At 52.3% G+C, this 26381-nt stretch overlaps 9 protein-coding genes across 9 annotated transcripts; 3 read left to right on the forward strand and 6 right to left on the reverse strand.

Moving 5' to 3' along the window:
• Positions 1-1739: 1739 nt before the first annotated feature.
• Positions 1740-4181, forward strand: HMPREF1120_01235 (metalloreductase transmembrane component; the record flags this gene model as incomplete). The annotated part of the gene is made up of 1 exon (XM_009155247.1): positions 1740-4181. One exon carries the CDS (start codon positions 1740-1742, stop codon positions 4179-4181), a length of 2442 nt encoding a protein of 813 aa, XP_009153495.1.
• A 652-nt stretch (positions 4182-4833) lies between these two features.
• On the reverse strand, positions 4834-8668 carry HMPREF1120_01236 (ribonuclease P; the record flags this gene model as incomplete). The annotated part of the gene is made up of 2 exons (XM_009155248.1): positions 4834-8055; positions 8168-8668. The coding sequence occupies 2 exons, from the start codon at positions 8666-8668 to the stop codon at positions 4834-4836; spliced, it is 3723 nt and encodes a 1240-aa protein (XP_009153496.1).
• A 1424-nt stretch (positions 8669-10092) lies between these two features.
• HMPREF1120_01237 (uncharacterized protein) lies at positions 10093-10507 on the reverse strand (the record flags this gene model as incomplete). Its single annotated transcript, XM_009155249.1, has 2 exons — positions 10093-10136; positions 10165-10507. 2 exons carry the CDS (start codon positions 10505-10507, stop codon positions 10093-10095), a joined length of 387 nt encoding a protein of 128 aa, XP_009153497.1.
• Positions 10508-11661: 1154 nt separating this feature from the next.
• Positions 11662-13448, reverse strand: HMPREF1120_01238 (peroxiredoxin pmp20). The gene is made up of 4 exons (XM_009155250.1): positions 12838-13448; positions 12455-12731; positions 12123-12260; positions 11662-12048 (listed from the first exon to the last, which is right to left on the reverse strand). Exons 1-4 carry the CDS (start codon positions 12885-12887, stop codon positions 12013-12015), a joined length of 501 nt encoding a protein of 166 aa, XP_009153498.1. The 5' UTR covers positions 12888-13448; the 3' UTR covers positions 11662-12012.
• A 192-nt stretch (positions 13449-13640) lies between these two features.
• On the reverse strand, positions 13641-16439 carry HMPREF1120_01239 (uncharacterized protein). The gene has a single exon (XM_009155251.1). It carries the CDS (start codon positions 16126-16128, stop codon positions 14692-14694), a length of 1437 nt encoding a protein of 478 aa, XP_009153499.1. The 5' UTR covers positions 16129-16439; the 3' UTR covers positions 13641-14691.
• Positions 13924-14433, forward strand: HMPREF1120_01240 (uncharacterized protein; the record flags this gene model as incomplete). The annotated part of the gene is made up of 1 exon (XM_009155252.1): positions 13924-14433. One exon carries the CDS (start codon positions 13924-13926, stop codon positions 14431-14433), a length of 510 nt encoding a protein of 169 aa, XP_009153500.1.
• A 177-nt stretch (positions 16440-16616) lies between the features above and the next one.
• On the reverse strand, positions 16617-17396 carry HMPREF1120_01241 (uncharacterized protein). The gene has a single exon (XM_009155253.1). The coding sequence runs from the start codon at positions 17178-17180 to the stop codon at positions 16809-16811; it is 372 nt and encodes a 123-aa protein (XP_009153501.1). The 5' UTR covers positions 17181-17396; the 3' UTR covers positions 16617-16808.
• Positions 17397-18011: 615 nt separating this feature from the next.
• On the forward strand, positions 18012-21833 carry HMPREF1120_01242 (serine/threonine protein kinase (Kcc4); the record flags this gene model as incomplete). Its single annotated transcript, XM_009155254.1, has 2 exons — positions 18012-21555; positions 21604-21833. 2 exons carry the CDS (start codon positions 18012-18014, stop codon positions 21831-21833), a joined length of 3774 nt encoding a protein of 1257 aa, XP_009153502.1.
• Positions 21684-26128, reverse strand: HMPREF1120_01243 (uncharacterized protein). The gene is made up of 3 exons (XM_009155255.1): positions 26018-26128; positions 22679-25959; positions 21684-22625 (listed from the first exon to the last, which is right to left on the reverse strand). Exons 2-3 carry the CDS (start codon positions 23031-23033, stop codon positions 22435-22437), a joined length of 546 nt encoding a protein of 181 aa, XP_009153503.1. The 5' UTR covers positions 23034-25959; positions 26018-26128; the 3' UTR covers positions 21684-22434.
• Between the last annotated feature and the right edge of the window lie 253 nt (positions 26129-26381).

Raw genomic sequence — 26381 nt, forward strand, 5'->3', positions numbered from 1 at the left:
GAGGGTGCTGAAGTAATTATGGATATAAACAGGACGGCAGAGGCAGACTCTCCCTGTACGCTGGCCGTCTTTGCAAGGCGCAGAACTGTGTGAGCCGCGCAGCATCTTTGGGTCTGACTCTATATAAGGCACGAGGTGCGTTACGCATGGCATGGCAATCGGAAAGTCGTAAGAGCAAGGTTTGGCCATGATCAGGCCAGTCGATTGCCCTGGATCGGCTTCTTACTTTTATTCGTCTTACGTGGTTGAACTTGAGTTCATACTGTCCAAGACCAGGACTTGGAGGCGATGCCAGTGTAACCTGGAGTCATTCTCACAGACGGCCACCGTTTACGTTTCTTTTATGCTTTGCAACATGATATATTTCTCTCAACTCTTGTGCCACATGGGTGGCCTAGCCAGCCACGATGACCGCATGGCATGCCGCCACAGTGTAGCCGATAGACATCGAGAATAACAGCTACAGCACCATGCACTTCGCTCCTAAAAGAACGCGGCGTTCGAGGAAGTCAAAAGTTGAGATTGGACACGGTGTGCAAGACTGTTCATGGCATATCAAATGACGTCTTCAAGTCGGTGCGGGCGTCGATCGACACTGCTCTCCTTTATCCTTTCTCCGGGATCAACGGCACATCAAGGCGGATCGACGACGAGAGAACCTGGGGCCGGAAGGGTGGGCACTGGCAGGACCCTTGCTAGACCCTGAAGTGGGCTTTCGAGCGCTGTGGCTTGTAGTGCTACAGGTGTACATTGTAGGTGTGTGCGAGGTGGTTGGAGAGATGCAAGGGAGACTAGAGGACGAAGCTGCAGACTGTCACACTTGGGCGGCAACGATACGGCCTGCGATTTGCTGGAGACACAGTTCACCTTGACTTCGACCTCGTCCACCGACAGTTGCGCTCTACCGCCACCATCTCACCAACGACCACAACACACCCAATCACTCTCTCGACTTCTCACTTCCCCGTCCAATTGCGTTGGATCACGTCGTCCGCTATGCGGGATTCTTCCCTCTAGGACTCGGTCCGCTCCAGGTTCCACTGCTCTCACGACTCGTCTAACATGTATCCCTGCTGCGAGCTTTCTATACACAGCCAATGTAAGCTCTTGTCGAAGCGCTGACGATATCGCTCAGCGCTGCATCCTATGAGATGGAGTACCCTTCTACGACATGCCGAGTTCATGGCTTTGTCACTCTCGCTGCCTCAATCGGAAGCTCTTCAGGGTTGTCCTCTATCCGCCGATATCACAGTGAGTAGCAGGGTGTGTAATTCCTGCACACGCGCGCACTCTGCCCATCACCCGCTATTCTCTGCTCGTCGTCGGTAGCAAGATGTTTTCTCTTGCATGATCCAGGTCTATATCGTGCCGACCCCCTCCCCCCTCCTGCCCACTCGACCGCCAGCAGACGTCGTTTCCGCGTCCTACTTTTCTACATTCGCTACCTGGACCTTTGTCTTTCGAGAAAGCAGGCTTTCTCAATACCCAATCTGTCGCACAGACTGCGATTATCTATAGTGGCCATTGAGTGGTCACGGAATACAATATTGTTCTGCGATCCTCCTAGTCCATCCAATAGATCCTGTCGAAGCATCAGCGGGCCTGACCTCGACCAGAAACACGACCTTCCCCAAAAAACCATTCGAAATCCCGAAGACTACGTCTCTCACAGCGTTGGCTACTTAGTCGCACTGCTCCCGGTATCTTCTTACGCAAGCACGGTAACCTAGGTATTCATCATGCACCTCTCATCGAACGAGGCACTGGCTCGTCTGGCTGGAAGAAGTGAGGAAACATGGTCAATCCTGGAGAAATCAATGGAGGAGTTGGTGAAGAGAGTGAACATCCCAATCAACAGTACGACGCCTCCGGCACTTCAAGATGCGATTCGGCATGACCCATTCCAATCCGCTGGAAAATATGGCCTCTTGTTTGTCTATGTGGGCATCATTCTAGTGGTTATATCCACCTTGATGCGCATGTATTATTACTGGGGCGACAAGATCCGCACGGCGCTTTACAAAGAAGAATTCATCAATTCGGCCTCCGCTTCAAGCCCGCCGGCATTCTCTCCTCACTTTGGATATGCCGGATATCCTGGTTATGCTGAGAACGAGTTGCCTAGCGCAATGAGTGCGAACACCGAAGGCTCGACAAGACATTTCTTCCCGACGAAAGGTCCACTGACAACGGAGAAACCAAACCAGCAGGCAGCGGTGTCAGCCATTGCACCGCTCAACAACACCATCGCCTTGTTCAGATGGATCTTCTACCGGCCCATGCCAGCTCTTCGCTTGGGACGATATACTTTCACCTTCCCCGCCCTGGGAGTGCTGGTTATCATGACCATATGTCTAGCGGCCGCGTTACTCTACTGCTTCCTGCCTAAACCGCTCTTCTACTCATCCATGGCTTATGGATCCCCTCCTCTCGCAGTCCGAGCTGGCATGATGTCTGTCTCGCTGCTACCCTGGGTTGTGGTTCTGGCTACCAAAGCAAATCCCATCTCGATGTTGACCGGGATTGGACACGAGCGACTGATCGTTCTTCACCGATGGACGGCATATTTGTGCACCGCGCTTGCTATCATCCATGCTGTTCCATACTGGTATCAGTCGGTGTCGGACCCTGAAGGCTATGCGACGTTTAAACTCTATTTCCACCAGCGTTACTATATCTTTACCACCGGTATTGCAGCGATCGTGCCCTTGTTGTTCCTTACACTCCATTCACTTCCCATCCTTAGGGCCAAGCTGTATGAACTGTTTGTCATACTCCACATCCCCGTCGCTTGGGCTTTTATTGGTCTCATGTTCTGGCATTGTCACAACTATCTAACCTCCTGGGTATATCTTTACTCGACTGTGGTCATCATGGCAGTTTCACTTTTTGCTCGTCTCTTTTTCTTGAACTGGATGAATCCCTTGCGATCCTCCTGGCTGATTGGCGAAGAGTCCGCCGTGACCATCTTGCCAGAAAACGCCGTCAAAGTCACCATCCCGACGCAGAAGAGATGGCGTCCGGGCCAGTATGTGTATCTGAGGATGCCTGGTATTTCGGTACTGGAGAACCATCCATTCACGATTGCCTCTTTGTGCAGTGAGGACTTCCCTTCAGAATACGGCGAGCAATACCGAGACATGACCTTGGTGTTCAGACCCTTTGGCGGATTTACCCGCAAGGTGCGCGACACGTCGATCAAGAAAGGCCCTTACAAGACATACCGAGCATTTGTCGAAGGGCCGTACGGAGGCATGCAACGTCAGATAGCATCGTTCGATCAAGTTGTCTTTTTCGCGGGAGGCAGCGGCATCACTGCCATTGCTAGTCAACTGCTTGACCTCATCAAGCGCATGCGTGATGGAAAAGCCACCACTTCCAAGGTTCACGTCATCTGGGCTATGAAGCGCCCAGACATCATGGATTGGTTCAAGGAAGAACTACGGATATGCAGAGAATGCGCTCCCCCTGGGTCAGTGCAGTGCCACTTCTTCATTACCGCATCGAGACGGCCAACAGCCCCTATACCGCTCGAAGGCGGAACGAAAGAACACCGCCTCAGCGGCCTTCGCGACAAAATCAGTGGGGCCATCCATGACGTGGCCGCTTCGAGTAACCGCAACTCGAGGCTTGTTGCGGAACAAGACGCACGGGCAGACCTCGAACTCAAACGTGAAGTCGAAGACAACATCACCGCCCTGCCACAAGCGTACCTGGCACCTCCTCGCCATGCTCAGCCTCTACAGGACAATGGTGCAGGCGCAGGCCCATCAAATCAGAGTCAGAGTCAGACTCAAACTTACTACCCGCCTCCACCGCCCAAAGACCATCGCATGTCGACGCTATCCCAAGCCCAAGTCGATGCCACGCGCGCCTTCGACTTTGGATTTCCGCAAACGCCGACCAAGTTCCAGAAGAACCTGATGCGATTTGCCTTTCTCCCCACCAATGCCACCGCCCAACGTCGGGATGGATGGCGGACGGAATACGGTCGGCCGGACATTCCATACATGCTGAAAGGCCTGAGCAAGGAATTTGGCCGTCGAACTTGTGTCTATGTCTGCGGACCGCCGGAGATGAGGACCGACGTGGCCAATACGGTGGCACGGCTGCAGAGCGACGTGTGGCGGGATAGTGGGAAGGATGAAATCTTTCTGCATGCCGAGAATTATGCCATTTGAGCCAGTATACTGCTATGCGGGCAGATTGGTTCTGACATGATCCTCGACACATCTCATCTCGCCTGAAGCCCGTTCACCGAGTGCACCCTGTGTGGTCGGATGACCGGCCATCTGAAGCTTCATCTGTCTGTTTATATCCTCTCAAGATTTGTCGACAGCAAGCGAGCGTTTCGTCACTTGGTTTTGGGTCTGGGTGAACAGGACCCAAGTTAGAGCGTTGTGGTGCGGTCTGGATCAGCTCTACATACTTGGTCACTCTAATAATCATGTCATTGGCTTCTTGTCTGGATCTGTTCCTTTGCTGTTCTAACATGTCCGCATACTAGTACCCTGCTCGGGAGTCATCGATTCTCTCTCTCCCTTTCTATTTCTCTTGCCGAGCTGCAGTGTGTCTCGTTGTCAATGAATGAAATGCCATTGAGTCGGGGCACGACCGTCCTGTCATTGCTGTAGGTACAGGAGCTACAGTAACTACATAAAGTATGTACTGCAAGGCATGCAGACACAGACACAGCAGCCGCAGCGGTTACACGTAGGTAGGTATATAGGTAGTTACACACCACTCCAATACTAACGAACAAAATAGCACCGACACCAACATCAGACGGAAGGGAAGGGAAGGGGGGCCTAGAGAGGATTTCAAGTGGAAATCTCAAGCACCACAGCACTCCCAGATGCCCAGGCGGCCGATCCTCTCACCGGCGTTGCGGACGATACAGAGTCTTCTCTGTCTCTGTCTCTGTCTCTGTCTCTGTCTCTGTCTCTGTCTCAGCACATCATTGTTGGCGTGTTGGCTGTTGTTCGGTTTCCTCCCAGCACCACCACGACTGCGATTCCCAACTGCCCTGCCAGCGGCGGCGTTGGCGCCACCTGCAGTAGCAGCAGTAGCAGTAGCAGGAGCTACACCTGGCTGTGTGGTGGTTGTTACGACGGTATTGGTTCCATCTTCATCGTCTAATAACCACCCTTCAACCACCTTCTGAGCCCAGATGGCTCCCACGGCGGTCCCTCGCCCCTCGGCGAGATTGTAGCCGCCAGAAGTCACGAAGCCGATGAGATCGTGGACGTCTGGACAGGGAGGATGTTTTGCCCATTCGGATGGGGAGTCGAGAGGAGAAACCAGGAGGTCATCCGCTGCCGTTGCCGTTGCCACTGCCGCCAGGTCCAGAGACGATTTCATATGGGCTTCCGCTTGGCGTACCTGCTGATCATCGGTTGCAGCTTCAGCTCGGCCTTTCGATTTTTCATTGGTTGTTTTTGCCTGTCGCCATTGATCTTTCTGTTGACCCGCCGCCGGTTGTTGCTGTGCTGGTTTCTGTCTCTCCTTGGGGATCTCGATCTCACCGCCGTCACCGCGTCCAAATGCGCTGTCGGGTCCGTACTTGGCCACGATTTCGGGAGGCGCATTCGGCGGAAGCACGTTGATGTGAGCGAGTGATTCGCGGGGTAAAGCGTGCTGTTGACGCGGGAGATTGAATTTGTTGGTCTTTTGTTTCTGTAGTCGGGACAGATTACCGGTAGTAGTCTTCTGCGCATTCGCATGTTGAGGGACCATCGCGAGCCAACGATCTCGGAGATTGAGATTGAGGGCTGACGTGGTGGAGTCAGATGATGAGTCGGTCGTGCTGGTGGATGGAGGTCGCTGTGCTGGTGGTGGCGCCGAAGACCAGCTCTGCGGTTGTTTTTGTGTCGACTCTGGCTCTTTCTCTGTCTCTGTCTCTGCGGCAGTCGTCTCGTTTGTTGAAGGCGCAGCAGCAGCAGCGTCCGGTGCTGTCTTACCAACTCTTGGGAGTGTTGGAAGTCGATAGATGCGAGCTGCAGGGGCCGGAGTGCCTTTGTCGAGCAGTGTGATGCGGACGGTCATCAAGGCAGGGGTTGATGGGAGGGTGGCCATGGCCAGCTTCGGGTTCTTCAACAGCGACAGGGTCGTTGACGGAGGGAGTTGAGTATACTCGATTTCTGGGATGGCAGGCAGAGGTTGGGCTTCATCGTCACTTTCTGGGCTTGAAGTGTTGCGTCGACGAGCTGCTTGTTCCGCTTCTGCTTTTGCTTTTGCCTTGGCTGCCTTACGTTGCCGCTGGGTGAGTGGCGGTTTGGCTGCCTTGGTCGCCGGCGGCGCCGCACCGTTTGTGGTTCCAGCGAGCACCCCTCCAGCATCTTCCTTGTGCTTCGGCGTCAAGAGAAACTCCCAATCACAGGCCCAGCCTCTACCGAGCTCTCCCACTCTACCCAGACCCAGGTCTAGCTTGTCCAAGGCAACCCTATGTTTCGGAGGTCGGCGAATCCATTCGTCAAATCTCCTTTCACTCTGGGTGCGCTCCCAGGCTTTCCCAGCCTCAGTACCGGGAAAGTCCCCAGGAAACCACGGTGTCTTATGTTCGAAAGCCAGTTGTTGTGTCTCGTGGAGTCCACCAAACCGTGGCGTTCCTCCACCCGTTAGAGGATAGTACATCAGGGAACGCCAGACGGGATCCACGCAAGACCACGGTAGAAGTACAGTCCACTTTCCCTGCGAATTACCTCCGTTGGTGGCAGCGTGGTCATCACTCCTCGAGGCAAGCAGCATCATAGGAATTTGAGGATCCTTTGCTGTCAGTGCCGGTGGTTGACCGGGCGGAGCCAGTGCCCTCCGACGGTTGATGGCTTTTTGAGATGGTAGCGAGTGGCTGACTAGCCATCGTTCTTTATGAGACGTTAGTCGAGCATAGGGCAACTCTCGATCCGCAGGCCAGGAGACCAAGATCTCGTTCAACCGAGCTGTGCGGTTGGGCCCTTGATCAACTTGAATCCGTTTAGGCGGATGACTAAGTCGAGGGTCGACTATGTCAAACCAGAGCATGGCATTTTGAGGGAGTACTGCAGGATTGTTAAGTCCTGCTAGTGATGTCCATAGATTCCCAATTGCATCTTCGGAGCCCGCGGCCAAGCTGTAAGGTCGCAATACACCCATCAATGCCTCTGTGGGCCCGGGACCCTGAATTTGAAGGCTTCCGACCTCGAAGCGAAGATCTTCCAACAAAACCTGAGGTTTCTGCAGTTTGGCGACTTTCAATAACTCTTGCCAAAATTGATGAAATGCTGAAGGGTGAATCCGGATCAAGAGTTGATGGTCCAGCTTTGTCTTTTGCTTTCTCTGAGGTTGAGGCGGGCCAGAAGAAGCCTCCGTGGCTTTCGGATCGACATCCATCTTGTCGGCATCGGCACTCTGGGAGTCTCGCACAGTCGCCGGCTGGTCTTTCGGCTGTATGCACCATATCACCGTAATCGGGGCAATGGGTCGTTTAGTACCGTCTCTTTCGTAAACCCAGCCCTCGGCAAACCTCGTGCCAGCCTTCCATTTTTTCAGGAGAGAGGTTGAAAGACCCTGAGGAAGGAATCCCAAGGATGCAAGCAGATTGTCCAAAGTATGCTCTGTGCCTCTGCATGCCACCGTGGATAGATAGCTCGTGTCCCAGGCAATGCATCCGCGGCTTCCTGCAGCGCGATGACTGGGTCTGTAACTCTTCTCGGTTGGACTCAGTGGTATCGACATCCTCCACAGCGGCTCGGTGGGCCGGGTCATATGTGCGCGCTTCGTGTGCCACAGATGAGTGGGCAGCCATGTCTTGTTGACCTGCCTCCTTTTGTATTTCGACGTTGCCTTGGGCGGCTCGGCCAGAGTATTCTTCTTCAAGCGCGGCACGCGAGAAATCGAGACATGGTCCTCTGGGTCAGTCTGCTTCGCATTGGCCTTTGCTTCTCTTTTCCGCTGCCGCACCGTTTTGGTCTTTTGGTTCATCTTCCGCACAGCCTTTGCGGTCTCCAGACGTAATCTCAGTTTCCGCGATGGTGTACGGGTCCGCTTCGTCACCGTCGGAGTATTGTCTTCTTGCATCTATATCACACATCCTGGTCAGCTCCCGTCAGTACGTGGCGTCTGCGTGCTGCCCTCCTTCCGTGGTAGGAGAGGGAGAGTCCACGGGAGAAAAACAGATTCCACCACCAACCTCGCGTTCAGCCTTCCTCCGCAGCCGCCGGGGCACCTTTTTCGCATTATGACTGGCCGTCCTCCTCCGCATGTGCCGTGGGACTTGCTGGAATGCCCTGGTAGTCAAGACCTTCCTGGCCTTCTGCATGCTCCTTTCGAGCGCGCTGATTTCATACTCCCGCGCCTTGATGAACGAGGCGACGTTGAGTTCACCTTGGGCCGAGAGTGTCGCCGCCGCCGGCTGCACGGGAATATTGCGAGCATCTTGATTCTTCTGTCGCTTGCGTGCTGCGAACGTCTGTCCTGCCTTGTCGAAGGCTACCTTGCGCTTTTGACCGGCCGTCTGGGTCGGGGGCGCCATTTTGGAAAGGACAGAGACTGCCGAACTCGTCCTGTCCTGCGGCGGGCGCGAGTTGGAGGGGTTCAATTCTCTGCTCTCATTGCTAGTAGACCACTCTGTAGACACGGAAATTTTGTGGATTGCCAGTGGATGGCGCCTCGCGTGCATTATTGATGTCATCCGTCGGGGAAGTGATCCTCGCCGCCTTTAGACCTTCCGACGACTCGACAAAGCGGCGGTGTTCATTGTACATTATTGCGGCAACACTACATGGGGACACAGCCTACAACATACAATAGCACACATTCATCACGTACTGAGGTGGTATGTTGCTGCCTGCCACAGATGTCAATTTGCTGCGTACTGATTCTGTCAAAACTCCTCTTCCGAAGTGGTTGGAAAGATTTTCCCGCAAAACCCATTATGGACGTTATGCTGCGACAAATGGGGGCGGTATAATATTGTACATCTACATAAGCCTTCGCCCGCACTGACCAGGTAGCCTACAAACTTCTGGGCGAGGTCAGGCGGTAGGTATTAAGCCTCTCAATAATGTTCGAGAGGCTCCGCAAAATCGATATGGTGATTGGGCATGTATGCGCGGCGAAAGGCAGCGCCCGGTCAAACATCGCCCTGGGTACCTGGTTGATGCGGGACTTTCTTTGTTCTCATCTGAACGAGTTGAAGTGACGGCACAGGTCGGGAGTCCGCTTGCGAGGCTTCTGACTGATAGTCATATGTCCTGGCAGATGTGACTGTACTGGACTTCCTCGTCATCCTCTGGAGGTAATGCCTGAAATCTGGACCTCAATGGCCCTCTTCTGATGGCAGGTCCTGTCCTCACTGGATTTGACCAAGATAGGTGTCCAATGTCAACATTGGTGGCAAGGAGATGGCATGAGAGGATTCGGGAGCTGGCTGTCCAGAGTCGCTCACCTCCCATATCCGAGGCCCACCCCTGCTCCTGTCAGGTAGGTTGCGCCCCGGCATGTTACCGCCTGCGACCGGCTCTGGAGAGCTGGTCGGCACCGGTGTTTTGTCTAGTGGAAACTGAAATGACGGCGCAGGCCGTGTCTTCGGCTGATCAGTACCGGCCACGACCGACCGTTCGGGTAACGAGGATGTCCAAGCACCCAGTGCTTCTGACCAAGTGAGCCTCCATTCTTCACACAGAGGCTGATACCAGAAAAACCGGCGCATTGCATCTTCCACATCGGCCAAACAGCGAGCTTCATCAAATCTGGCAAAGAACGCGCAACTTAACCACTGCCCTTCCTGCGAAAGACCGCGGCCCGTCCTCCAGGAACTTATGGCTACCATCCAGATCCATATCAGACATTCTCTCTCTGGCTCTCGGGAGTATGGCTCTCCCGGGCATGGCACAAAGGGAAGCGACCTCGTGAGCTCCTGTCGCGATCCACGGTATGAGGTGATTTTGGTATGGGAATCAGCGTGGCTATGTATATTGAAACAAAAAAGGATAATCGTCAAACAGATGCTTTCTTCCAAGCTATGCTCGGTGGAAGCTGCTGAATGAAGGCAAGAGCATGCGTCGAAAATGTCTGGGTATTCCTGGTCTTCCGGTACAGGATCCTTGTCAATTGCTAGTGGTTGCCTCGAAATTTTAGAGCGTAGGAATATGCTGACCCTGGACAGGATCTGCAGAACATCAATACCGAGGGTGCCTTTTTGTGCTATCGCCGCAAAGCCGGAGGGTAGCGTGGCGATCATGGACAGGATATCATCTCGGAATGGATGCTGGGGATATACCCGGTGCTTCTTGCGCTTAGCCAAAGGAAATATGCTTTCGGTCCTCGTCTCGAGCGTCCAGAAGTAGTCAAACTGGATGAGGTATGCCTTGACGAGGCCGCGCCTACCAAGTTTATCAAGCCCACCTTTTAGGGCGACCATGAGAGCCAACCCTTTGCGGTTCGAAATGTTATCCTCTTTGTACATGACATCAAGCGCCGCCAGTGCAAGCACAGTCAACAGTGTCCCGTCGTCAGGAGGACCTGCCATGTTGGCCAACTGATCGCGAAGAATTGAGGCTGCTCTGTGCCGGTGAAAGCCTACTTCCGCAGATGGCTTAATGGTGGGATCTTGACGGCTTTCCAGATAAGCTTGCGACAACGCGATGCCCGCGTGGAAGGCGGCCTCATGCGACAGGATCAAGGGAAAGGCCCAGCTCATCATCGGATTGACTAAATTCACCGCCACCAGGAGCGGTTGGTGGAGAGGCGAAAGCACTTGAGTAAAGTGGTCGAGAGCACCAACAACGCAGGGCGTCTGCTGACCCGGAAAGGAATTGAAGGGATCTACCCGGGTTCCGCTGAACCCGATCTTGACAGGGGAAGGTATGAGCTGCCAGGAAGGGTCCTCAGGTGGTGATGGTGACTCTGCACCGGTCTTTGTCTCGAGCCTTTGAGTGTCCGATGGTTCTCCCGCCTCCTGACTGAGGCGCGATGAGCTTTCTGAGCGGTCATGCCGACGAGGCAAAGCATAGCGGGGGTGAGATTGCTGGCGCACAGCAGTCCTGTACTTGCTAGATATATGAGACTTGACCGCTCTCCTGTGCGAGGCGCTGTGGTTGGGCGTGTTGTAGTTCAAGAAAGTGAATCTTTTAGGAGATGTCTCATCAGGAGTGGCCATGGGATGGTCCCGATGCTTGTTTCCGTGCCACTTATTGGCACGGACTGATGAGGCAGGTTTCCGGGCGCGGCATAGATGCTCTGTCGATCAAATTCACCCATGGACAAAGCTAATTGGGCTCGTCACGAGAATCAAACATGGCTGGAGAAGAACTCCTAAGCAGTCTCCAACAGATGATTGGGCCGTCTCCGATAGGTTATATGCAACAAGACCCTTGAGAGTAGATAGTAGAAGCAGCAGAGAGTAAAAGACAGAATGGAAAGGGACGAGGAGGAACCAGAATCCAGGGTATATTTTCAGCTGAGGCTGGATGTAATAAGCACTGCAACTGCCAGTTGCACTGGCACTGGCTCTTGCACTGCATGGGAACATCGGATCTATCGGCGCGAGCTCTTGTCATTAACCTAAAACCACCTAGCTCAAGCCTAGTCCCTACCCTATGAAGCCTAGCACGGTACTTTCCTTACTGATGTGCTCTATTGCAAGCACTACCGCTCTTATGCGTCGTAAGCCCCAAGTGCTAGCCGAGACTCCTGATGCCCCAGATGCATTGCCCCCTTAAGTTCTAGCGGAACCGGTACCTTCAGAGGGAAGTTCCGCCATGGGCTGGGGGGGCATACATTGTAGTGTATACAGGAGTGGTTATATGAGCATGGCGATGAAAAAGACCTCTAACCTTTCTGGGCTCCAATGGAAAGATGTGGTGATGGATGGCTCCGAATATGCAGTTTTTGCAGAGTCGAATCTCTATTGGTCTATTATAATGTCTTCTCTATGCCGGTAGTATGTCGGTGTCTACTGTCTATCGGGCGCCAGGATTCTATTTTGTTGAGCACCACGTTTCTTCAGAACATGTATCCAGCTGAACCACCAACTTATAGGTGCTGGAGGACAGCAGATGCCCCGGAAACCTGCCATCATCGCACGGGTCAGCTTCGAACCACCGCATTTGTGGGGGAAAGTGTCTGTCAGCAGGCTGACATACCGTAACGTCTCGTCCGGGCTCCTTCTCCGCATAGGTGACTTTGCCGTGGTCGATGATAATGGCGTAGCGAGAGCAGCGCTCACCGTCGGCCCAGCCGATCGACTTCGAGAACTTCGCGTCAGGGTCGCTAAGGAAGAGCTGGTTGACAGGAGATGGTTAGTGCCCGCACTGTACATGGGAGTGCTTAATGGTGCCGGTATATCCCTCCTTTTTAGGATGCTTTACCGCGTATCAGAAACCCAAGTTTCACCCAGCGCCCGAACCGAGAGGCCGGGAAAGGAGGGTGTCACAGTCCAGGCTAACAGACTCCACAGTTGGAAGGTTGTACTCACAATATCATCGTTCTTGACGTTGTTCGCCTTCTGCCAGCCGCTCATGACATACGCATCATTGGATGCGAGCACAGCGACCACGTCCACACCCTTGGCCTTGATCTGGTCCAGCTTCTCAATGTAGCCCGGCAGATGGCTGGCAGAGCAGCTGGGAGTAAAGGCGCCAGGAAGTGCGAACAGGACGACCTTCTTGTCCTTCCACTCTTTCGAGGCTGGGTAGTTCGTCGGGATGCCGCATACTCTGACATCCGCGGTCTCAGGAGTCCATGGGATGTAACTGTAGGCTCGGAAGAAGGTGCGTCAGCCAGGGTCATTCAATGAGGGAGTATAGCGCGCAAAGGGTGGTCTAGGCACAGAATTGGGGCGGTCGATGTCTGACTTACGAGAAGACGACGTCGTCAGGGAAAGAATCTCCTGGTTTGAGGCCCGGCATGGTGTATTGTGTTAAAGGTCGGAAATATATGCAGGTGAAGTGCGCGAAAGCAAAAGTCCGAAAGTATCCTGAAAGTTTGCAAGAGACAGAAACTGAGACCGACTACGGGAGACACAATCAGTAGATATACCTGGTACAAACCTGTGATAAGCACATGTGGACACCTCAGCCTGATCCCGACGTCAACAACAGTCATTGAATTCAAGTTGCGGTATTATAGAAGGTCTCCGAAACACGGTCACCGCGCGATGGCGAAGAATGGAGCCCGAGGGGCAGAGAGACTCCTCCGATTCGGAGCATCGAGGGGTGCGTGGATGGATCTTATCTTATCATGCAGTGCTCCGCGTATGATCCGGGTGGCCTGCCTCACTGCAGCCCGCGGTGCGCTGCTTTACGGTAGACGGTCCTCAAATCGCATCCCACTGTCCACATGCTCAACCGACAGTTCCAGGTTGGGTGCCCAGGAAGTAGTATGCCACTACCATTGATATAGTACTGTCGTAGTCCTCCGGCCAGTGCTGGTGTGGGTTGCTGACGAGGTGGTTCGGTCACCCCTTCCCCGAAATCATACCTCTCTTGCAGCAGCTGTATGAATATACCGTTGTATACAACTCAGAGGAGGGGCCCCTCCCGGATCATCTCCATTTCCAGAGCCCGCTTGTTGCTGCTTAAGCGGCGCTGCTTTATCTTCTGAGCCAGACTCCGATCTGACACGCTGTTCAGGAATCAGCAAGGCTGAATGAATGGCCGAGAGAAGCGGTGTTTGCCCGTGGCTTGAACAACCTCGTCAGCGCACGCCGCTTGACTGGATTACGGGTGCAGGAACTGCTGATTACGAGAAAGGGAACCCGTTTTTGATGTGTGCCCTTGTAACCGGCTGACGGTGAGATTGATATGAAATTACAGAAGTATACATAAGCGTGGCTTCTCCGCCGTTGTCGAAGCCAATCCTATAAATCCAACTTCTATATAGGTGTGTCAGACCCTGTAATTCCATTTCCCCATCTTTCATTAATTTAACGTGGTACAATCGACCATGGCGGCAATCCGGCCTCCCTTCACACGTGAGACGGCACAGGAGAAGGTCAAGTTCGCGCAAAACATGTGGAACACACGCAACCCGGAGCAGGTGTCCAAAGGGTACACTGCCGACTGTGTGTGGCGCAACCGCGACGCCTTCTTCCGCGGCACGAACAAGATCATCGAATTCTTGACCGAGAAGTGGGCAAAGGAAAAGAACTACCGCCTGCGCAAGGAGCTGTTCGCCTTCACCGACAACAAGATTGCCGTGCAGTTCTGGTACGAATACCAGGATAGCCACGACGGCATGAAGTGGAAGAGATGCTATGGGTTGGAGGATTGGACATTTGACTATGAAACCGGCAAGATGAAAAAGAGGCAGATGAGTGCCAACGACATCGTGCTAGGAAGGAACGGAGACGGCGTGGCAGTGCCGGAGAGCGGTATTGAGGGTCGCTGGTATCTCGATGGTGTGGATGTCGACGATCCATCCGTCACGGAGAAGCTTACCGATGCGCATTTCTGAACGGACTCTACGGCCAAGTTGGGAAGTCGGAGACAGTGGAAATATCCAGTAGTAACGAGACAGAAATTATGCTACTTGAAACAGTCATGCGACCTGTACTTCAAACTGTTTGCATTGGTTTCCCCCCTAACTCCGTGGATAGTCCAAATATTAATGGCAGTAAGGATCGTCAGTCGTGGTCGCGTCGCTGTGGACAATCACACGTGTACCCGAGTGTGCCCTTTGAGGCTTGGTATAAGGAACGGTGGTCATCGTAAATCAGAGTTCAGAAGGATCTTCTTCGACCCACTCCGAGTCATCGTCCTCTCCATCAACAAGGGGAGCCATCCTCGCTTTGAACTCATCCAAATCCATGTTGTCTTCGGCAACACCTGGACCACCTGGTGTCTTTGGCGGAATCAGTACATTCGGGACCACATGGATAACACCGTCAGCGGCAATCCCATCGAGGACGCTGACTCTGGTGAAGCCATTGATTTTCATGGTGATCAATCGGCCGTACCGACCAATGTCAACGCTTAAGCTCTTGCCTTCAAGGCCAGTCGGGATATCGACATGAATAAATCCCTTGGGCACTTTGTGATGCGGTGGCGAGTCCGTGTCGAGCTTGTAGATGGCGTCGGAATAAAGAGTGATGTTGTCACCAGCGTGATAGAGGATCAAAGCCTTGAGATATTTCTGACCATACTTGCTGAAAAGGAAAGCATTGATTCTGGGCCCGAGGCGCTGGAAGGCCCAGTTGGAGGGTGCAAAGAGCGTACCTCCCTTGTGCTTGGAGGTATCATTGAATAGTGGATAGAGACCGGTCTTCTCCAGGGCGAGGTCCAGTGTGCTGAACTCGCCTGGCAAAAGAGAAAGGATATCCACGACTTTGGGCGGGGGAAGCAGAAGGCTGTCAATTCCATGAATGACACCGTTTGTACCGAAAATGTCAATGGCCACGATACGGGAGTAGAAGTTGAGTGTCAAGCCTTTGAGCGAGACCTGGGTAGAGATTCGCTGTGGCACCTTGCCGATGTACTCGGCTTCCAGAATCGTGGGGATTGTGCGACTATTAAATACCTGTCCTGCCGGGTAAAACTCCGTCGAGATATGGTAGGTGAGAATCTTCTTCAAGAATTCTTTCGGTGGCTTTGGTGCGTGTTCTGGAATCTTGTCAAACGCTCTGTCTGTCGGTGCAAAGATGGTGTAGTTGGCCTTTGTGCCATTGAGTAGATCAACAAGGTCGGGGAATTCATTAATGGCAGCAGCCAACTTTGTCGTGTACTTGCTCTTGGAGATCAACTGGTACACTGTCTCGTTGGGCTGGTGGTGATGATCGGGAGGATGGTGTGGCTTGTGGCCAGGTGGATGGCCGCCAGGAGGCCCATGATGTGGAGGGCCGTGGTGAGGAGGCTTTTCAATCAAATCAAGGTCATAGTCGGCCGTATCCAACCAAGCATCCCCTGCGAAGGCATTTCGGAAGTCTTCGCCATATTTTACAGCTGTATCTTTGGCACAGTTCGCTGCTCTTGTGAATTCTTCTTCGAGATCCTCCCAGAAGTTTTCGGCCTTATGGACCTTCTCCCAAAAAGGATGTTCCTTAGGCTGTTCGAGGTCCTGGTTCTGAAGCGCTAGGGCGTCTAGGGTGGCTTGATCTGGGATCACAAAGGCCGAGGCGACAGCTGCCGCCGAGAGGACTGAAAGGACTCTCATGCTGGAGATTTAAAGAGATGCTCCTGTTACTCGGAAGGGTTGAGGCACAAAGTTGTGACTCCCAGTGGGAAAGGCGGAGGATGGAGGAGGGAGAAAAAGATGTATCTACAGGCAGCAGTGAAAATAGAAGTATTCGTAACGAAAGGATGATAATGCAATTATGCGCATGAACTATGACATTGCCATGGATGCTGCCGGCTGCGGTTGCGGGACGAGTACGACGATCGCAGCCCGGATTCATGGCTGTACAACGTTACTATGGAGTTGGAGGAGGCTGGTCGACGTAAGCGGCCATGAACAAAGCCGGCGCTATTCCTGAGTAGTATTAACGCGCCCTTATCATGCCATCACGATAATCGGCTGAGGGTGCAGTGCCCAGCGCCGGGTGCAGTGGGCTGCCCCGCGTGTGTCGGCTGCCGTGTTCAGCCTGCTACGAGTAAGCTCAGCTATTATTATATTTTAGTGGGGCACCACGCGTTGTTTCGAGACTGCTCAGGCTGTTCGACTGCCCCAACTTGAAGCTTTAGAGGCCACTCATAAGGAACTACACAAGAAAGCAGGGCTCATGATATACCACTTCATAACTCTGCTCCACCTCGACGAGACAGGTGACGTTTGGTCACCACCAAAAATAATGGATGGGTACGTCGACGGCCCGCCTTAACGAGCCCACTGGAACACTACACGCCCAATCTGGAGAGGTTGTACAATTGGACGGAGCAATCGCGGGTTCTACCAGTCCCTTGGACACCGCCCGGGCCACCGTGGTAATCGTCTTTCCCTGGATCTCGGTTGATTCGGCCACTGCAATTCCGTCTGTGTCGCTCCTCAAATAGTCTCTTCATAGTACAACCACAATCCAGACCGTACAAATTGTCCTTCCTAGAAAGCTCCCCCTGTTGGTCCGGTAGGACCTCTGATTGAATATCCTGTTGTTCGTGGCGTGGTCGGGGGATATTGAGCGTGCCCTGAGCGTAGAGGCCAGCCACTTCACTCCTTGTCATGGTTGCAAGTAGGTTCAAGATGAATGATCCTTTGCGTTCTTCCTGCATAGTTCGGGTGAGAGCTCAAGGGCAGAGTCCCCAGCCCTGGCCTCAAGAAGTGATGGCTTCCTCACATTGTTGTCGATAAAGAACGATGGAGAGAATTGAGATGGACTGCAAGTGCACCTGCCATAGATTCCGGGCTTCCTTATCGCCTGCGGTACAGTACCTTCAAACTTCATATCCTCTTCCCCTCTGAATCTTCAAGCAGCGCAAGCTTTGAAAATCTTTCGCTCCGTCACGTCGTTCTTTTTGGATCCTTGCTTGCTGCCCATTTTGGTTTTTGGTCCCCATCTGCGACTTACCTAGAGCATCCTTCATACGGCCAATGCGCAGCATTCCTGCCAGAGATCCAATCACATTGCACCCTCAATGGTTAGGAATCCAGTCATCGTGGTCACAACAAACAGTATCTTCTGTGTTGGCGGATAGAATTGACACTTTTGCCCTGTTTGCTGGCCCACGGGGAAGAGAAAGAGAGGCCGGAGGACGCTCCGAGCACAAAGTGGATGGCTATTGCGGCAACTTCACGTTAAAGGTTGGGCGGGCTCCGTTCGGTTACTGGAAGAATCAAAGGCCTTCACGACAGTCACTGCGCTGTGCACGCGTTCTGTTGTTCCCCTCCAATTGCCGCCAGCTCCTATCCAATCCGCCTTGTCAGGCTCCTCGCGTCTTGTTTACTTAGCTCCTGCGACTGCGCCTGCGCCTGCAAAGGTCAAAGCGGTAGGTTTACAACAAGAACTGTCTGTATAAGGACCGGCTAATATGTGATTCAATAGACTATCATTGGACAGCTTCCTCAGACAAGTCTAGACGGCAGCCCGTCGCGTGGGTTTCAACATGTCGTCTTCTTACAAAGCCGCTGATAGAGCGCCTGTTACACCAACCTACCAGTCCCGAGTCGACAGAATGAGTACAAAGAGAACTGCCCTTGCAGAGATACAACCCAAAGCGTCCACAACCCCTGTCACATCTTTTCGACGCGAGATTGAAGGCCCACTCGGATCCTCACCGCGTCTACCTCATCACGAATCCTTGAAACCGGAGGGCAATCTGTCAGTGAGACAAAAAGCCGCCGCAGGAAAGGTACCTGCCATCGAGAACAAGCGTCTATCAACAATTGCAGACGAGGTTTCTGCGGATGCTAAACGAGATTCTCAAGTTTCTACTGCATCCGTGGGCACAGCAATCATCAAAGCAAAGAGAAAGACCCACGTCGGACCATGGCAGCTTGGAAAGACGCTCGGCAAGGGTGCCACTGGCAGAGTTCGCCTTGCGAAACACTCCTTGACCGGCCAGGTTGCGGCAATCAAGATCGTCTCAAAGAAGTCCGCTGCTTTGGTGCAGAGTGCGAGTATGGCTCGTATGGACACCGAGGAAAGCAGGGCAATGATCGCAACAGGCCCCAGAACCATGCCATTTGGGATCGAGCGCGAGGTCGTGATCATGAAATTGATTGAACATCCAAACATCATCAACCTCTATGACATTTGGGAGAACCGAGGCGAGCTCTACCTGGTCCTCGAATTCGTGTCTGGGGGAGAACTGTTCGATTACGTCTCCAGCAACGGTGCTCTTCCGGAGGAGGAAGCTGTCAGACTCTACCGACAGATCATCGCAGGCCTATCCTATTGCCATGGCTTCAACATCTGCCATCGAGACCTCAAACCTGAGAACATACTCCTTGATAACCATCGAAACGTCAAGCTCGCCGACTTTGGCATGGCTGCTCTCCAGCCGGACGGGACCTGGCTGAACACCTCATGCGGGAGCCCACACTACGCTGCACCCGAAATCATCCAAGGCGACCGATACCGCGGCGACAAGGCCGACATCTGGAGCACTGGTATTATCCTCTTTGCCATGCTTAATGGCTTTCTGCCATTCGATGGAGGCACGCTGCCAAATACTTTGCGTCTCGTCAAGAAAGGGGAATACTTTCTACCTCCAAGTTTAAGTGTGGAAGCATCCGACCTGATCCAGCGTATTTTGCAAAAGAGACCAGAAAAGAGAATCACTATGGAGCAGATCCGGTCCCATCCGCTCCTTCGCAAGTACGAAAAATACCATGCGAGCCTTGTTCCACCCCAACCTCAGACGGCGCGGTCTGCAAATAGTGAGTACCAAGCGAAGCGTGTCACTAAACGATCCGACATCGACCCCGAGGTTCTGCGAAATCTTGCAACCCTATGGCATGGCCAGAAGATTGAGGAGCTGGTTGAACGACTGATGAGCGAGGAGGCAAACCATGAAAAGCTTTTCTATTGGGCCTTGATCAAGTTCCGAGAGGATCAACTTGAAAACTACCCCGGTGATCCTCTTCATTACTCTGCTAGCGACTACCATCATTTGACCAAACCAGCTCCACAACCGAAGAAGCGCGGCCGTGGTCATGGCCGCCGGGCTTCTCAGTTCTCGATTGTCAGCGATGACAACAACAAGCGTGAAGGATACTACAAAAATCCCGCAACAGCCACGAGCAAGGCGACCCAGAGCAGTTATGACCCGTACCGTGCTTCAAGAACTCCGATCACAGAAAGTAGCCAAACCCGGGCTACAGTTGTTGTCCGTCGTGGTGCCATTACCCCTGATGGCCAGTCGGTAAGTTCTGCTGGGAGCATGAGACGGAGGGCTATACAGCGCGATGAGGATCACGTCCCGGCTCTTCCTAGCTTCACTTCAGAGGATCTTGACAGACTGGCTCACAAGAAGCGAGCCTCGTACTCTACTGCAACATCTAGAAGCTCTCTATCGAGTGCGAGACGACATCCCCGAATCAGAAAGTCAGTAAGCTACAAGCGGCAAGTCAATTTCGCTCACCGACGCCAAGGTCTTACCGGAGGTACCCGAGCACATTCACGGGCATTGGTGCATGAGAGTGGGCTTTCCGAACGGCCACAGACACGCAGCACGATTGCCCCTTGGTCCGAAACCCAGAGTACACCAAGCTTACCCACGCCGCCACATGACTACCGCCCCCGCAAGTCCAGCTCCGAGATAGATGTGAAGAAGCCTAGGGTCGCGAGCTATTACTGGAAAGACGAAACACGAAAGGTGAGCGCGGAGCTGGGGAAAATCTGTGAAGAAGCATTCAACCGGTCTTCAGTGTCCACAGAGAGTGAAGTGAGCCCGCATGCGCCATTGGACTCGTCATTAACGTCAGTTTCCGCACACAATGCGAGGCTATCAGGCAACATCCGAGATCGTCCTCTTCCGGCCACGCCAGTTCTTCAAGAGTTGATCGAGCGCCGGCAGAAGATCATCGAGACTTGGGGAGACGCTGATCCAACTGTGCTTGCTGATATGCTTGCTGCTGTCGATAAGCGCATCGACAGCGAGTTGGAAAAGCAGAGAAGCCACGAAAAGCGAGCAGCGTCCGATCCTACTCACAACAGTGTCAACGGGAGATACTACCGCGCTGTGTCTCCGTCAAATACCATGGATGACTTGAGGCGCAACCGCGAGGAGAGTTCTAGGGCGGCATCAGATCCTGTCAAATACAAGACACCGCGGGCTCGACAGGAGAACACCATTCGACTTGTCACCCCTGATCCAACTTCACCTTTGGCTCGCATCGAGCCTCTGAAAGTTCGTAAGAACAAAGCTATGCCCATCAACTCTCTACGTGGTGGCCCGACCGAACTTCAACAAGAGCGCGGTGGGTATGATCCTCGGCTCTTTGTCAAAGCTGGATTGGACACAATTGAAGAAATCCCCGCCTCACCGAAGAAGGCTGCGGCTCGCAAGTGGTCATGGCTTGGGAAGCGTACGTCGGGTGCACAGGATCCGCCCGAGACGGCGCCTTCCTTGGAGAATGTTTCTGACACCACTGACCCCCAAGGATCGCAGGTTGTGCAACCTCGCGAATCAGGCGCTTCTTCGACTCTCGAGGGAGCCAGAGGCTGTGATACCGAATCAGTTGATGTCGAGTTGAATATGGAAAAGAAGAGAAAGTGGTTTCAGAAGATGTTCGGGAAAACTTCAAGAGCAAAGGAGGCTCAGTTGACCCAGCCCCTAGAGCATCGTATCGTGCGAGACCTGTCGAGTGAAATCGGGTATGACGATGCCGATCATGAAGAGGGGCCGGACAACTGTTCTGAAATCCAAGTTGGACCACCCAAAACTTATCCTCCAGCCACGAGCGTCGATGCTGCGGCTGCGGCAGCAGCAGTTGGGCCCATAGAAATCAGCCAGAATTGGTTCGCCAAATTCTTCCACATCAAACCCGCCACTCGAGTGATCTGTGTCCAGATCACGAAAGGAAGAGCTAGGAGGGAGCTCGTCAAGCTCTTAAAGGAATGGAGAAAGTATGGATTGAAGGATATTGTCAATGAACGTCGTGGAGGCGCCGATGTCATCCGAGGTCGTGTTGATGCTTCTAACTGTGAGTGCCTGTCCCGGATTACTACAATCCCAGCTGCTAACCTCACAGATCTTTCACTGAAACCGGTTCATTTCCATGCGTATCTGTATTCAGTCCTCGAGCATGGTCGAAAAGCCCACTTGAGTGTCATGAAATTCACCCAGGAGAAGGGTGCGGCCAGCAGCTTCTACAAGGTTGTTGAGACAATCGAAGCCGTCATGAAGGAACGAGGGTTGCTGGTGCTGGATGCACAGAGAAAGAGGGGCATCGAGCATAGTCTCAAAGTTTCGGGTTTGTAGGAGGCTTTATGTTGCTCAGCAGGCTGTTTGATTTTGAGTGTTGTTGAGGCAGGTCTGGAGTCTGGACTGGCTTTCGCCCTCTGGTACATTCTTTTGCAGCGCTGTTGTTGGAGTAAGAGTCTAGTTGACAGGATAGAGATGGTTGGGAGGAAAGGAAGAACTTGCACATTGACAGTGTGCTTTTGGGCAATGCAATGCAGCCCTCGGCTTGATACATTGTCTAATACTAGTTGAGCTCAACTTTAACATGCACATTGTGCTTTTGCCTCTTGTACAGGAGAGTTTGATTCAGTTTGAAGCGGTCAAAAGGAACTTGAAGGACTCGACCGTTTTCAATTGATCTGGTACTAAATTAGGTTCATTTGCGGGTTAGCCCCTGTAACCTGTTGCCACCCAGGTTGTACTGTACAGGACCAGCCCAGCTTAAGTTGCAGCTTGTTGAAGGTCTTTTTCGTCTTGATTTTTATCTGCTGTTAACTGGCTTTCCTTTCTGACGGTGACATGGAGTGCATTGCACCTCTGAAAGAAAGTATATGCCCAGGAATGTTCAACGGTCGATACTAGTATGATGGGGGTGGGTGCTCTGGCAGTAGAAGGTGGTTCACTCCGGTCCCAGCCAGGTTTCCTTTTCTTGCTTAATCGTTACTCTTGCTTGTGAACTGAACTTTGCAGGCTGTGTAGATTGATTGATTGATTGATTGATGGAATGAATGTCTAAGACCTTGGTTGTATGTGGAGTGATATGCAGGGAGGCCCGGGAGGACAAGTGGAAGTGAGGCTCCTTCACCTGCTCTGGGTCTGTCAGTTGTAAGGTACTAGTATTCGGGTTGAGTTCGTTGACTTACCTGTGTGAATTTTGGCCATTGTATTGGAATCGGCTGGGGGTGAGATGGAAGTAGACTGTAGTATACTAGTAATGTTGTGCATGCGGCCAGGGATTGTATTGTTTGTGATTAGTTGGCTACCTGTGTGTTTATTTCCAGAGCTTTCAATGAAATCATTCTGCCTTTTGGTCCAGTGCTGTATTTGGTTCCTTGTGTGTTTGAGTGTGGCTGTTGCTTGTGCCTCTTGCTTGTGCTCGTTCTGGTAGATGCTGTGCCTCTTGCTTGTGCTTGTTCTGGTAAATGCTGTGATTCTGCAGTTGTGCCCATTGATGTGCCTGCACTGTCCAATGCTGTGAGTTTGCAGTTGTATTTGCATCTTTCTTTATCTGTTTCAATGCTTGTTTCTGGGTAGTACCTGCATACCTAGGTAGGCACACCTAAGAAGCCTCAGCACGAACAACATGTGACCACCAGTAGAGCACCTAGATAATCACTGCCAGTGACCACGGATGCATATAGTACGCTGCGGAAAAAGCCAGATCCTGGACCCCGGCCGGCCTAGAGAAAGTAGCAGAGGTCAGAAAACCCGCTCACACCAATGGATTCTGTTGACGTGGATCCAGACAGAATTCAGAAACATATGTTTTACACTCCCGCAATTTGCTTTCGATCGGTTGGATCGGTGACTCTAACGGACTGCTTGTTTGAGTATACTTGTCTGAGTGGTATACCTTCTCTTGTATGAGTATAATTTGTCAGAGTAGTACACACCTTCTCTTGTATGAGTATACTTGTCAGAGTAACATACCTTCTTCTTGTTTGAGTTTACTCACCTATAATTTGTCTGGGTACTATACCTTATAGCAGTCCGTTAGAAGAACCCCTCCAGCCGATCCCCTCCTCCTTCACTCGTTCGGAGGGGGGTTATCCCTTTTTGCCTTTTCGAATTTTTGCCTTTTTATTTTGCATTGGCTTGAGAATGCAATGCGATGCCTGCAGGTCCATACAAGATTCATTGGAATGCCTCGGAGCCATACCAAACCATTCTTCTGGTCAGTGGTGGTATAGATTGCCTTCGGCACCATACAAGACTCATTGCAATGCCTCGGCTGCACAAACCCGTGTTTTGTTGATCGCGGTAGTGGTGCACTGCGGGAATTCGGGAAAAATAGTAGTGTATAGACTGCAATGCCCAAATTTACCCTCAATCGGCTGGGCAGTGTCTCTGATGTGGCTCGTGTTTGAGTAGTATTGTCCGAGTCGGAGTTGCTCGGGGCCCGTCCAGTCGATTTTTTTCGGGGGCTCTTTTTTTGCTTCTGCGTTTCCTGCATTGGATGGAAGATGCAATGCCTTCAGGGCATGCAAGACCATTTTTTGGCATTGGAATGCCATAGACGTGTACGAAACCGAATTCTGTTGATGGTGGTGGTGGACCGGGTGGGGCCCTTGGGAAATAGTAGCATATAGGTTATTGTCGTCCAATTTCTGGTACCAACTGGGGGAGATGGCTTCGCAGGCAGTGTATGAGTAATTTGTCAGAGTGTGTCTGTCAGAGTGCGCCTGTCGAAGTCGTCTGTCCCAGTTGGTTTTTGCTTTTTTTTTTTTTGGCATTTTCATTTTTTGGCTTCTGCCTTTCCTGCATCAGTTTGACAATTCAATGCCTTCAGGACCGTACCAGACGTATCTTGGGGCATTGGAATGCCATAGACTTGTAAGAAACCGAGTTTGTTGACCGTGGTGATGATCAGAAGTGAAGAATGGCAGCATATAGATTATTGTTGCCCAATTCCTGTTGCCAACTGGGGGAGATGGCTGCACAGGCAGTGTATGAGTAGTTTGTCAGAGTGTGCCTGCTGCGGTTATCTGTCCCAGTTGGTTTTTTCCTTTTTTGCTTTTTTTTCTTTCTTTTTGCTTCTGCCTCTCCTGCATTGGATTTGAGAATGCAATTCCTTCAGGACAATATACGTTCTCATTGGAGTGCCATGGGCCTGTAGGAAGCCGAGTTTTATTGAGTATGGTGGTGGGTCTGGTAGCATATAGATTATTGTAGTTCAATTTCTGTTGCCAACTGGGGGGAAATGGCTTCACAGGCAGTGTATGAGTAGTTTGTCAGAGTATGCCTGTTGAAGTCCTCTGTCCCAGTTGGTTTTTGCTTTTTTTTTGCCTTTGTCACTGGTTCAATGTGGTCCAGCACAGCGATGAGCAAGGGACAAGGACTGTCTCTTTATCTCTCGCTGTCTGAACACATGTCCCTGTAGCCTTGGCTGGCTATGTTTGGACTTTTCGGTCTTTGCGGTCCATTGGTCTTTGGTGTTTGGATGTTTGGTCATGTGAGCGTGGGAAGCGCAGTGGCTGACATCAGCGCCGATGTTGGGACAGGGCTTGACGACTCAGCACAGCTCGACGACTAAGCACTGCATGGCTTGACAACTCAGCAGCGCATGGCTTGACGACTCAGCAGCGCATGGCTTGACGACTAAGCGGTGACCCCGGAGCGGATCTTGGTCCGGGGGAGAGATCCGCTGGACTTCAAACTCAGGTGTTGCCATCTTTGAACAAGCAAGGTGTGCCTGCAAACTGCTCTGTGCCTGCATTGCTCTGTATGATGAGAGAGGTTACTCACTTATTTTGACCAGGGTAGACAGATGTCCCTGAAAGAGCGAAAGAAAGGGGTTGTGGGATGAAAGGGTTGAGATCCGTTGTGGATCTAGATATGTTGAAGGAAGTGGGAGGGAAACCTGAAAGACGAGGTATTATGCCCTTCTGGATGCGGTAAGTAGCCCGACTATGAGGGATGTGAATGGGTGCATGCGGTCAGGTCAGTTGCTAAAGATCACAGGGTTGAAACGTGGTTAGGTGATGTTTGAAACAAGGGATGCGAGCCTTGTCGGGTAAACTTCGGTCTCAGCCTTGTGCTGCAGTCACGGGACTAGACTCAGCCTTGCTATTGTCAGCCTGAGAACAAACATTTAGGGATGCAGTACAATAGAGACAATAACTGTCTGTTCACTGCATTGAGACCACAGGACGCATATACCACCAACAAAAAGTGAGAAAGGCTGTCAGTGATTCGTGCTCTGGTCTCGTGGAACCGAGTGGGTACTGGAGGAGACAGTGACTGCCAGTTGATGGGCGTTTCAGTTCCACGTCTCTGGCTCCTGGGTAACAATCGCAGCGTCCAACAAGAAAGTAAGACGAACGAATGGGAGGGGATCTGTCTGAGACTCGGGACCTTGGAAGCAAGGGGACTTGAGTAGAATCCGTGGAATGGAGAACTCGCTGGTTGATGGGATTCCCCACGTCTGGAAATGCGTTGAAAGTCGGTTAGCCCAACGGCATGTGCTCGGTGACAGAGCTTACCTCTGGGTACGAATGTAAAAAAGGAAGATATAAAGTCAGCTCAGCCCAAAATATGCTTAGTGGCAGGGAAGGGGAAGAAGGGGGAGGTGGGGGAAGTAAGGCAGAAATTTCAAGATCGGTAAAGCAGGTCCCTATTATGATCAGGGCCGGAACTCCGGGAAAATGCACATGTGGTACGGTTGTAAGTGAAGAAAATGTAGAAGCAGTGAATGAGCGAAATCAGGCATGAGCTCTGCATACAGGTCTCTTTTCAATGTCTCCAACATCTGACGCCGCAGCACTTGTGGCAGACTGATCGAGATCAACTCGATCAGGAACAAGAGGTGCAGATCCTCATGTGTTCGGGACAAATGATGGACGGGTC

Source organism: Exophiala dermatitidis (assembly GCF_000230625.1).
Source record: "Exophiala dermatitidis NIH/UT8656 unplaced genomic scaffold supercont1.1, whole genome shotgun sequence".
Taxonomy (NCBI): Eukaryota; Fungi; Ascomycota; class Eurotiomycetes; order Chaetothyriales; family Herpotrichiellaceae; genus Exophiala; species Exophiala dermatitidis.

Coding starts and splice junctions, on each gene's coding strand:
- HMPREF1120_01239 (XM_009155251.1), bottom strand. CDS start 16,128: ATGAGAGTCCTTTCAGTCCTCTCGGCGGCAGCTGTCGCCTCGGCCTTT.
- HMPREF1120_01241 (XM_009155253.1), bottom strand. CDS start 17,180: ATGCAGGAAGAACGCAAAGGATCATTCATCTTGAACCTACTTGCAACC.
- HMPREF1120_01243 (XM_009155255.1), bottom strand. CDS start 23,033: ATGCAAATACAACTGCAAACTCACAGCATTGGACAGTGCAGGCACATC. Junction 22,626..22,678: donor AATGGCCAAAATTCACACAG/GTAAGTCAACGA, acceptor TGACAGACCCAG/AGCAGGTGAAGGAGCCTCAC.
- HMPREF1120_01238 (XM_009155250.1), bottom strand. CDS start 12,887: ATGCCGGGCCTCAAACCAGGAGATTCTTTCCCTGACGACGTCGTCTTC. Junction 12,261..12,454: donor ACGTCAAGAACGATGATATT/GTGAGTACAACC, acceptor CCTGTCAACCAG/CTCTTCCTTAGCGACCCTGA. Junction 12,049..12,122: donor AGCCCGGACGAGACGTTACG/GTATGTCAGCCT, acceptor CGATGATGGCAG/GTTTCCGGGGCATCTGCTGT.